This window comes from Schistocerca nitens, chromosome 1 (genome assembly GCF_023898315.1).
Source record: "Schistocerca nitens isolate TAMUIC-IGC-003100 chromosome 1, iqSchNite1.1, whole genome shotgun sequence".
NCBI lineage: Eukaryota > Metazoa > Arthropoda > Insecta > Orthoptera > Acrididae > Schistocerca > Schistocerca nitens.
Genome location: NC_064614.1, coordinates 509903824 through 509916753, shown reverse-complemented (window position 1 = coordinate 509916753; position 12930 = coordinate 509903824). Strand labels below are relative to the sequence as shown.

At 39.7% G+C, this 12930-nt stretch overlaps 1 protein-coding gene across 1 annotated transcript in view; it reads left to right on the top strand.

Annotated features, from left to right (window-relative positions):
- LOC126253159 (ankyrin repeat and KH domain-containing protein 1) overlaps positions 1 to 12930 on the top strand; it is a 241908-nt gene that overhangs the window by 118139 nt on the left and 110839 nt on the right. The window contains exons 21-22 of the mRNA XM_049954320.1: positions 2399 to 2631; positions 9588 to 9801. Of these exons, the coding sequence (XP_049810277.1) occupies positions 2399 to 2631; positions 9588 to 9801 (447 nt within the window). The remainder of the gene's footprint in view (positions 1 to 2398; positions 2632 to 9587; positions 9802 to 12930) is intronic.

Sequence of the window (12930 nt, the reverse complement as noted above, 5' to 3'; positions counted from 1 at the left end):
GGAGACCAGTATAGTGTTACAAATGCCAATTTTCTGGGACAATGTTATTAAGGTGGTCATTTAAAAAACAAAAAAGTGAGTTCTAAAAAACAAGAGCATCAAAGGGTGTAGTATGAATGTTGGGAATTGAACTTGGCTATGCATGAGACCAGCAATAGCTCAGTTTGGTTGGAATGTAGGCAGCAAGTACACACAACAGCAAAAATCGCAGCACCTGTAGAAGACAGCTGGATCAGTTGTCAAAATGTTGTACATAAAGTGGAAACAACCAATCACCAGGACACCCGGAAGTCCACTATTAAGGTGTTAGAGCTGTAGAAACACCATGAACAGATAGTTTTGTCACCTGGAAAGCATCAAAATCACAAGAAACCATACACTTTTGACAGTGGTGTTTTAAGGTGCGCTTGTTGTTTGAAATGGATGTAAGTGGATATAAATTGTGAATATCTGATGTCACAAAAACTTACTATAATTATGTGTGAGAAAATTGCCCTCAAAGGTAGTGCTTTGTCAATGCAAAGAATTTTAAGATGCGTTGGTTTCAGTTATGTTAAAAATAATGATGGAAGAAAGTTTTTAATGGAAAGAAGTGATATAGCTGCAGCACGTGCCACGTTCCTGAGAGTGATGTACGAAAAAAGAGAACATTGTGGTTTGGTAGTGTATTACCTAGATGAAACATGAGTGAAACAGAATTGTTTCAGGAAAACTTTTTGAAATGAATGATGAGACTAGTGCTTTTAAAGTTCCTGTAGGAAAATGTTCTCTGGTAAGCTTCGGATAATTATTCTTCTGGTTTTGTTACTTAGAGCAAACTTGTATTCAGCTATAAGAAAAACAGCTGTGACTGCCATTTGGAAGTGAATACTGTCACTTTCGAGAAGTGGTTCAATGAACTTGCTCTGAAGTTGGCCATTGTAATGAACAACAGCTCTTATAGGGAAAGCACCAAGTGCAAACACCAGGAAAGCAGATATTATGCGCAGGCTTGAAACTAAATATATTCTCCACAGTACAAACCAGATTCATGCCAAACTGCTGAAGCTCATTAATTTATACGACTCAAATGACGAAACATATGACCTTGATCTACTGGCATGTGACTTTGGTAGTGCAGTTTTGCACTTACCCACCTACCAATGTCAGTATACTCTGACTGAATTAATTTGGGCACACGTTAAGGCCTATGTGGCAGAAACAAACAAAACATTCGAGATAGCAAACACTGAATTTACTGCATGAAACAATAGACATTTCCCCTTCAGTGTAGACAAGCTGTATGTGGCATGCTGAAAAGCTTCGGGAAGGGTGGTGAAGATAGATGTAAGCTGTGAAACTATCATCATAAATTTAAAATCAGATGGTTCAGGCATACCCAAGTAGCAGTGGCATTGTAATTACAATGTAGATTTTGGAACAAATTTAGATAATAAAAGTTCTTGGTTTTAGACTTGGGGTTTAAAAATATATATACATATATATATATATATATCTAACAACAAAGATGATGTGACTTAATGAACGAAAGCGCTGGCAGGTCGATAGACACACAAACAAACACAAACACAATATTTTTTCTTTTTACATATCAGTTACATAAGGAGTGTGTGAGTACTTCTTAGCTTTTATTGATTGGGAATTTGGATCCTAAGAAGTATGCAGATGTTCACTTGTTATGAGTGACATAATTTTCAGCATGTTCCCAAGGCTGGCTGGCTAGCTAGCTAGTTGTGGAATTTAAGCTTCTCTCAGCATTTACTATACTGTAATAACTCATGAGAATATGGATGAGGCACTAATTGGAAATGTCTTTGATATCAGGGAGGGTTTTCTTAAATGCATTTATGGTTTTCAAGGTTATCTAGCATTAGTCCCATTAGTTATTCAGAGATGATGTGTAGTTCTTTTCTTGTTCCGTGAACCATAAATGCTGTCTCTCAGTATAATGTTGTTTGTTCGGTTACACTCATAATCCTCTTTGATAGCAAAAAATGGAACAACATACTGACCATTTACACTACAGTCCTCTGCGTTAACCTTTGCTATCAGTAATTTGTTTTTATGCACAGTGATTTACACTTAGTGACACACACACACACACACACACACACACACACACACACACACACACACACACAGAGAGAGAGAGAGAGAGAGAATTGGATTTCTGATATTTTTTTTTCATAAGTTTCTTTTGTCATTTTAAGCCTATTTGAATCGCTTCCCATTTTTTGATTGACATTGGGATTAACCAATGCCGTTTAAGCATGTCGCTGATGAATTTAATTCTGAAAAAGTTCATGAATGATGTCATGTGGGCTTGATATTAGATCCACATAATTTCAGTTGTATAATTAGTTCCTTTTTAACAAATGAAACCTATTATTTCTCCTAGCTGCAGCATTGGCTGCTGGTGCTGCAGCTAGTTCCAGTGATCGTGAGGATCTTAAACTTCCGGTGCCAAGTAGCCAGACTGCAGCTCAAGGACAACAGTATTCAGCAACCCAAATGGATGAAGCCATCTCAGTTATGTCCCAAGGACCTGTACAAGTTGGAACTACACAGACGGATGTTGCAAGAGTTGAATATTACGTACCTTCCACTGCTGCCCAGATACCAGGACTGCAGGTACTTGGAAATGTATTGTAGGCCTTTGCTATATATTGGGAGAACCGTTGAAATTTTTATGTCGTAATGTTGTTCAGAAAGTGTAATTGGTGGAAAAGCATAAAAGATCAATTTTTTGTGAGTGGACATTCCTGCTGTCAGTGTATTCAATAATTTTTTAAGCTCAGGGTATGGAAATATGCTCTCTCTCTCTCTCTCTCTCTCTCTCTCTCTCTCTCTCTCTCTAAATTGTATCATGAAAGTCACAGTGTTAAAATATTGACATCCAATCCACTATTACACAACCCTTCAGTACTTCATAACAGTGGTGAAGTGGCAGTGTTCATTTATATGTAGAATATTAATGTGTGTGTCAATTTCTGAAACTTCCACATTGTTTAGGATTATTATCTGTAGACAGCAGGGAGACCTCCCACAGCTCTTACTGCTCTTTGATCTGCCCGCCAAAGGCTTTCTGGATATAGATGTCTGTGTAAATGCAGTGTCGTATATGATGTAGAGGACATACTATTATCTTAGTTAATTTAGTTATAAAAGCTCTTAGCCACTGAGTATTAATAGTAATTGTTTGAAAGGAGAAAAATCAATTGAGAAAACTGAAAATATAAGAAAGAAAATGACTGGCCATTCCTCACGTCAAGGAAACAAAGTTTGCAGAACTCTTGATTAAAACCGAAAGTACTTTTCTCTTTTGGTATTTCTGTTCGTGGTATTAGAAATTTTGCTTCCTGAATGTCAGCCACTCATTCAATAGTGGCATGTTTTAAAAAGTGGAATGGTTCTGCTGCCAAATTATCAGATATCTTTCCACCCATAAGAGCCTGTTCGAGAGTTAATTGGTGGTTGTATAAATTGAGCCGGCCGAAGTGGCCGTGCGGTTAAAGGCGCTGCAGTCTGGAGCCGCAAGACCGCAACGGTCGCAGGTTCGAATCCTGCCTCGGGCATGGATGTTTGTGATGTCCTTAGGTTAGTTAGGTTTAAGTAGTTCTAAGTTCTAGGGGACTAATGACCTCAGCAGTTGAGTCCCATAGTGCTCAGAGCCATTTTTGTATAAATTGAATCTATACTAGGTCTGTGAAGTTCCCTAATTCTGTATGTATGACTTGTACAAAATCTTTCTGCAGTGGAGTGGTAGTTCATAATGTGAATATGGCACCATTTTCTTTCCAGTTTATCAGAAGAAGCAAAGTATAACAGAACAGTGTAGGCAGTTTGAAACTGTCACATTTAATTTCATAATCCTGTGCATATTTTGCTAAGCAGCTATGAAATATTTTATTGGTTGATCTATATGTGCTGAAAATAGTGACCTTATACGAAGGGATATTGCATGTTGTGTTAGGTGTGAAGTGGTTGTTAAAAAATAAACCTGCCTGTTATAAATGTTTCTTCAAAGGGTTTGATTTGTTTGTTGCCTAAGCAGCATGATATTAACAATATTACGGAAACGATGGATTGCTACTCACCACATGGAGCAGGCATTAAGTTGCAGACAAGCACCATGAAAAAGATTGCTGGAAACATTCAGCTTCCTGACTGTTCACTCATCAGAAGTAGAAAATACACACACACACACACACACACACACACACACACACAAAATTAAAGATCTTCTCTACTACCCCACATCTTGCAGAAACATTTCTTTGCTACTAAGCCAACCAATCTGAAACCAGTTACGAACCCTGCCTGACTTAGTATACTCCTCCTCAATACAACTGTGATCAACATCCAATGCCCACAAAATCATCCCCTTTTAACTTTCCAGAATTTCCTAACCTCGAACATCGCTTCACCATTATTTTCCAAATCTTTTGACATGAAAACCAACCTCATCTTTGCGGAAAGTACCACACTCCACCACTGTGGTTATGAACTGTAGGGATTACACTGTGGAGGAACTCTGCCAGCTGTCCCAGAATGTCTTCTCTTGAGTCTACCTACCTTGTCACCACCACCACCACCACCACCACCACTCCCCGCACCCTACCTTTTAAATGCTTCCTAAATTACATAAATCCAGCCACCCAGAAAGCCCTATTGTTACTGTACCCCCACAGAGGCTCCCTGTCCTTGAGCCAACACCTTCAGCCTATTACCCTTCTATGTAGAAGGCCGACCACATCAACCTCCAACTTTCCACAGTTGTCACTGTGAATGCCACCTTCCTCTTCACTAACATTCCCAATGCTTATGACCTCGCACTATTGAAAACTTTATTTCCATATGCCTGCCTGAGGCCAAACCTGCAACATCCTTCATGGTACTGTGACCACACCCACATTATTTATTCTTGGGAGGCATCCCCTACAAACAAATGCATGGTACATCAGGTACACTCACATGAACCATCCTATGCTAAACCATTCATGGGGCATCTAGAGGAATCCTTCCTAGCCACACACAATCCTAAACCTTTCACCTGATTAAGATTCACTGAAAACATCGTAATAATCTGGACTGATGGTGAATACACCCTATCCAATTCCTCCAGAACCTCCACACCTTCTTCAGTTTTCACTTCGCCTGGTCTTCCTTAGCCCAACAAGCCGCCACCTAGATGTCAACCTCCAGCTCAAAGGTGGCTGCATCAGGATCTCCATCCACATCAAACCTGCCAACCACCAGCAAAATCTCCATTTTGACAGCAGCCACCCATTCTACCCCAAGAAGTTTATTCCATACAGCATAGCCACCCACGGTAACCACACCTGTACTTGACAAGCAATCCCTCTCTGAATATACTGAGGGTCTCACTGAGGCCTTCTCAGACAGAAATTACCCTGCCAACTTTGTCCAGAAACACACACACAGTCATTTCTCCCCATTCACCTACCATCCCCCACATACGAACAGTTAACCACAATTTAGCACTCTTCCTGTGACTCAGTACCACCCAGGACTGAAGCAACTGAATCGTGTTCGTCCAGGATTTTGACTACCATACCTCTCATTGTGTCCTGAAATGAGAAATATTCTCCTATCTACACTGCCCACCCCCATTCAGTGATATTTCACCTCTCACCCATTGGCTCTCCCATACATCCTCCTAATACCACATATTCTAGTCGTAGGCATTTACTACCCCATCAGAGACAGGTACACTTATGAAAACAGCAGCAGCCCTGTGATCTATAAACTCAACTGCAACTGCTTTGCCGCATTCTACGTGGGCTTGGCTACTAACCACGTGTATGTCCGCATGAAAGCCCATTGCTAAACGATGACCAAGGGGCAGCTGGATCACCTGGTTGCAGAGCATGCTACCCAATGTGATGGGGTTTGCTTTAATGACGGCTTTTCTGCCTGTGCTGTCTGGATACTTCCCACCATCACCAGCTTCCTGAATTGTGCAGGTGTGAACACTCTGCAACATATTTTTCGTTCCCGTAAACACCTCACTCCACCCCCAGCCCTTGACCTTTGCTAGTTCCTGACCTCTACCTGCCTATCTTATTCTCTGCTCTTCCCGAGTACTAAACACGCCCTCAATCACACCAAGCATGTGCATACATTAAAACCCTGAATCAATGAACCTGTTTTTAAGGATATCCCACTTTTTAACTAATATTTCCATTGGTCCTGGCGTAACTCCCCTAAGAGCAATGTTACTTCTCCTGCTTGTAACGATCCTTGCTTTAAGAAAAAGTCTGCAGTTACGGAGTAAACATTAAACATTTTGCACATTGAAGTAATGTTTTTTATTTAATTCCTAGCATGTCGTAGTTGAGTTTATGATTTCTTTCAACTTTACTCAGGTCTTAATTTGTCCTGTGGTGCATTAAATGGTAACTGATTCACCTGGTCAACATGTGTCTTAGAGTGTAGTCAATAAGTCAACTCCCCTTGTATCAGTACCGACAGATGCATTGGAAGAATCTGAAAGAGATTTCTGTTCAATTTAAGTCACTTTATCTGACATCATTGTCACTGAGCCTATGAGTACAAAGCATGAAAAGTGTAGTTGTTTGGTTACTGAAGTTTTGGACTTGTCAATTATATTTCTGTGGAGTTACTTCCTGCAAATGTAGAATGCTTACAGTTCAGGAAAAGCTGACATTGACAATCGCTAAGGTGAATTTTCTGAGAGTGGCGAAGAAATAAGATTTAGTGCCGTCTATATGTGTGGCATATTCAAATATAAGGAATGTGCTTAAATGCTGCAGATAATGATTCCTGTGCCAGGAATTTCTTTTCCTCTTTTAATGTAGATGAATCAGTTCTAACTTATATCAACCAGCTGCAGCAACAATTTCGTTCACCATAATATGCTGGAAAGACAAAATAAACAGGAATTAATAATCTATTTTTTTTAAGTATATGTTCTATGAAAAGTGTAATAATAATTATGTCTGTTCAAAAACAATCAGAAACATTTGTAATTTCATGCCAGTGGGATGTTGGAGTGAAATTGCAATTGGCATCCCTGCACATGCCTGTGTTTGATGTGTAACCACTAGAAGTTTCATTGTTGTATGTCTGTAGTTACTGTATTGAGTAGAATGTTGTCACACAGTTTACAAAACTTCGAGATGGCAGAGTTAGAGAAGCAATGCGTCTGCATTAAATGTTGTGTGAAACAGAAGAAACCCTTTACAGAGAAGCACCAAATGCTGCATGAAACCTATGGTGACGAGTGCTTATCCATATTCAGTTTTACTACTGGTTCACACAATTTAAAATTGACTGAAGAGCAGTGAAAGAAGACCCTCGTTCAGGATGCCCTTTGATGTCCACCGACAATGCTCATGTCGGGAGCATCAACGAAATTATGCGTTCCAGTCAAAAACTGTCAGAGATTGCAGAAGAATGTAACATTTCAGTTGGCTCATGCCATGAAATCCTGACACAGCATCTTGGAATGCATTGTGCTGCCACCAAGTTCATTCCATGGCTCATGAGTCAAGACCAGAAAGACTTTCGCCTCGCAATCTGTGAAGAGCTTTAGGATCACACAAATGAGAACGAGATTTTCCTTAAGAGAATTGTAACTGGTGATAAGACTTGGGTCTATGGTTATGATGTTAAGACAAAGATTCAGTCTTCACAGTGAGTTGGGGAAGGTTTTCAAAGACCAAAAAAGCTCGTCAGATCAGGTCAAATGTCAAAACTGTACTGATAGTTTTCTTTGACTTTAAAGGATTAGTTCATCACGAATTTGTGCCACAGGTACAAACTGTTAATTGGTGATACTGTCGGGACCTGTTGCGATGTCTGCGAGAAAACGTGAGATTGAAATGGGCTGAAGTGTGGTGCGACAATTCATTGCTCTTGCATCACGATAACACACCTGCACATTCATCCCTGCTGGTGCGTGACTATTACACAAGAAATGAAATCACTGTGCTGCCTTCCCCCCCCCCCCCCCCCCCCTCCCCCGTGTTCACCAGACCTGGCCCCTGCGGACTGTTTTTTTATTTCCATAGTTGTAAACCCTGTTGAAGGACAAGGACAGCATTAAGTGAGATAAAAGAAAATTCGCAGACAGTGCTTCATGTGATCCAGCAAGAAGCATAACGAGACTTCTCCTGGAAGTGGAAATGCCATCAGGAGTGGTGTTTCAATTGTCAATGAGAGTATTTCAAAGGAGACCATAAGTAAAACCCAGGCGTAGAAAAATTTTGTGGACAAAGTTCCAGGATTTTGTGAACAGACCTCGTATAATATTTGCTGCATATAAGCGAGTTTTAATAACTCTTAGTTATATTACCTATAAATGCTAGATTTATGATTCGTGTCACTCGGGCCATGTACTCTGGCAAGACCTCTATTTAAGGAAAAATATTTGGGTCCCTGGAAGTTTTGTAATCCTTTCTCATTCTCTGCTTCTCTTCTACCCTTTGTGCTCCTCCCTCACCTTCACCACATCCTTAAGATGCTGCACCTACCAACCTGCAGACCTGTGCCACCTCATCGCTGCACTCACAGCCAGCACTAGTATCTTCCCTCATACCTATTCTGCTATTCATCACCATTTTCACTGCATACATCTTCCATACACTCGCTTACATACCCCAGCTAAATTCCTGTTCATTTCTGATGCAGTTATAGTAGGATCATAGTACCTGGAGATGACAGTGGCCAAATGTGTTCTTCTGTGGATGTGTTGTATTTGTGGATGAGGACAATAATATGAAAACTCAACATTCCTAGCAGTATTTTTGTGTCAGATTGTGACTCAGTCGTGCCGCTTATGGTGAGTAGCAATCCATCCTTTCCATATTATTTCATCTTGGACTTCCCATTTCTCAATAAAACATTGAGGTTGAAAAAGTTAAAAATGAAATATGTCTGTTTACAGACAAATTTGATGTCCCATCACACAATAGTAGTACAAACTGTTGTAAAGACAAACTGAAATTTACTGCTGCTTTAAGTAAATCTAGCTACTTGCATTGTTACATTGAGTGGAACTGTCACCAGTTTATTACCCAGAAGTCAGTTTGCTGCTGACTCTCAAATATCCTGTTTGTCAATGAAAACTAAATAGTGACATGTGAAATTTGAATTAGTTTCTGGTATAGAAGTTTATAAAAAATTGTGAAAAATAAGCACATATCAAAAATAATAAAGATGAATTATCCTGAATGTAGAAAAGCATATACATGTAGCATACGAGGTGGCAGTATTATTTCACAGCATTGTTTGCCATATATTGTAGTAGTAGTAGGGTTTTTTTTTTTAATTATATATAAATGCAAATACATGGAACATACGTTTCACACCTTGACTGTATTAAATTCTTGTGTATTTAATGTATTTAAAATTGAGAGTGTCTCACATTTAGTATAGTGTACTACAGTGCACACGTGCAAGAGTGTCTGTGACACACACACACACACACACACACACACACACACAGTGTTTCTATTGAAGCCTAAAAGCTGGATGTAATTAAAAGTGGCTGTGTTAGGTTATTCATTGTGGTGTAAATAGTGAATTATATTGGATTGCAGGTGCAGCATGGGTCTGGGCTGCACCTGCAGTATCAACAGTATCAGCTCACAACTGGTCTTCACGTGGCAACAAGTGGTGTCCAGTCACTCGAAGTCACTGGTGGGATCCAGATTACAGGGTCAGCTGCAACTCCTCTGCAGACAACGCAAATACTAAATCCCAGATTAGGTTCTGCCTTTCAGTCACAACTGCTGTTGCAGACACCACAACTAGGTAAGATTTGCTTTAGTTTGTGTAATTCAAAGGGTGGAAAAGATGATGGTTAATTCCTTTGCAAGGCAGTTGCAAGATACATGCACATGTGTCAAATTAGTTTGGGTTTAACAGTTGCCTGCTCACTTGAACGTGAGACTGCTAAATAAATTTTTGATAATTATTGTAACAAATACCAAGTATGACTGGTTATCTACAAGTGGTACAGAAATCAGGCTGGAGTTATGAGTAGAAAGATTTGAAAAGGAGGCAGTAGTTGAGAATTAAGGGAGACTAGTTTGCAGCCTATCCTTCTGTCATTTAATCTGAACATTGAGCATTGAAACCCTGGAGAAATTCAGAAAGTACGAGGGCTATTCGGAAAGTAGGGAACGTTTCCGTTGACGCCACTAGGCGTGTGCTGATCACGTATATTTTGGTATGTGTGTGCTCAGCGGCTCTGTCGGCATCCATCTGTGACAGCGGGAACGTCTCTGCATGTCTGGTTTTTTCGATATTCAAATTTGAAATGTTTGCTGCAATCAAAAACTCTGCCAGATGTGCGCTCTGTGGTATGGTTTTTGTTGGCAAAAAACCTAAAACCCATAGAAATTTATTGTGAACTGTGCGACGTGTGTGGAAACAACGTAATGAGTGAATGTTCCGTCCGGAAATTGTGCATTCGGTTTAAAAATAGCCGAACCAATGTTCAGGATGAAGAGAAGAGTGGATGCCTGAGCATTGTGTCTGATGATTTTTGTCACTAAAGTTGATGAAACGATTCGTGAAAACCGTCGCTTCACCCTTACGGAACTTTTGCTTTCTTTTCCACAAGTTTCATGGACTTCGTTGTTTGAAATTCTCTCAAAAGCTTGGCTGCCACAAATTTTGTACAAGATGGTGCCCAAAATACTTACAGAGCACCATAAAAAGAACAACGAATGGAAGAAACGTTGACATTTCTGGAGGCCTACCACAAACATGGTGATTCATTATTGGATAGACATGTCAATTGCGAGACAAAATTACAGTCCAAGGAATGTGGGCACACAAGGTCCTCCCCCAAAAAACAAGAAAGTGTTTGCAAACCATGTCAGCAAGGAAGTTGATGGGTACAGTGTTTTGGGATAGGCAAGGTTTGCTTCTTATTGATTTTCTCGAAACGTGGAACAACGATAAATTCTGTCTGGTACTGTCAAACTTTGCACGGCCTTAGAAGAGCAGTTAAAAACAAACGCCGAGGAAAGCTAATGTCCAAAATTTTGTTTTTGCACGACAATGCCCAATCTCACACGGCAATCTGCACTAAAGAACTCCTTAATTCATTCAAATGGGGAACTTTCACTCACCCGTCCTACAGCCGCGATTTGCACCAAACAACTTCCACTTATTTCCCAAGATGAAGAACAGGCTTGCAATGCAGTGCTTTGATGACGACGCGGAACTCCATGTGGGCATGACTCACTGGCTGAAGTCTCGGGTGGCAGAATTTTATGACGAAGGTCTTTCAAAGCTTGTCCAGTGTTATGGTACGTGCCTCAATGTGTTTGGTGATTATGTGGAAAAGTAGTACATCAATCGCTCTTTCCGATGTATGTAATAAAATGTATTTCTTGTACTTAGATTTTTTTTTAATGCCAAAATGTTCCCTTTTCCTGAATAGCCCTCGTATATAAAAAAGACGATGAGAAGAAATAGACAAAGTTTCTCCACCCCACCCGCTGCACACACACATACAAATAAGCAGGGACAGCTTAAAAAAATACTTATAAAGCCTTGGTTTCTTGATATGTTGTTGTATTTGTTCCATGACCTAATTATAAAACTTTGTAAATTTTGTCATGAGACAGTCCAAGAAATAAATGTATATTGATAGAAAGCGTGTGTCCCTAAAGTTTTAGAGAAACAACTTATGCTCTGTCTTACCTTGTGTTGCATGTTGTCTTGCATTGTATTGGGTGTAGTGTTTTGGAAATGAACTGGACAAGAAGCAAGGAATACTGACTTGTCACACTTTGAGCTAGAGGAATGCCTGTGGAATGTATGAATAATGAAATTAAACGAAGGCCACAGAAAGTTGCTGTGTTGCTAAGCACCAACAGCAGTGAGTGGTGGTGGGTGGGGGACTGACGTCTTTCATAGTGTAGTAGTCGTGAGAAAGGAAAATTTGAAGATAAACAAGAAATATGGAAATTTTATAGGTGGTTTGGTTTTGATAGTTTCCAATTCTGGATGAAATTTAGTAAGCAAACAGCAAGGTTGGAAGTTCAGATTATTATTATTATTATTATTTTCACTATCAGTAGTTCACCTATAAGCGACATTCTTAACACTAGAATGGTAGAAGAGGTCAAAATGACACCTGTCATATTTTTTTCTTCAATGTCGTACCCAATTGTTTTACTTCCTCTGTGAAATTGTATGACCTTTCCTAACCTTTTCTCCTCTTCGCAGTGCTGTATTAGGATTTACATATTATTATTATTATTATTATTATTTCCCAATGTGTGATTCGATAGACCTAGAATGGGGAAGGGGTCACTTTGACACTGCTGTAGTTTGTCTTGTGTATATACGTAAACAATCAGTGAAACAGCAAATTGTTGCAGCTGGGCATGTGCACTTTCTGTCAGTCACAGTTGATATCAGATAATTCAGGTAACATCCTTTTTCCACGACACATTTTTGAAAATGTCTCATTAGTGTGAGTTTTATGCTGAAGAAATGTTACATCTCTTAGACAAGTCCGATGTTGGACCAGAAACTAACTTCACTGATGTAGGTGAGGATTTTGGACCAGAGACAAGGGAAGAAGAAGACATTGTAAAAGAGGAGGGACTAGTAGATAAAGATTCAGATGTTGGTATACATCGCTCTTCAGCTCATCATTCACAGCAGGCCAAATGGAATGCTTCTACGAAGATGGTTCCCAAGGTTGGAACCAAGTGGGAGATTCCCTATTTTTCATCTTCCAATTCATGCAAGGAAGTTGGTTGTGAAAGTTTTAAAGGAGTTAGAAGGCCTCTATGCGTAAGTTTGCCCATAAATAGACGACTCGGTCATCGGTGCATTCCATCTTATTTTTGACAAACGATACCACCCATGTCTCGTGAGATAATATGAAGAATGAAATGCTTGGAAATTACTACA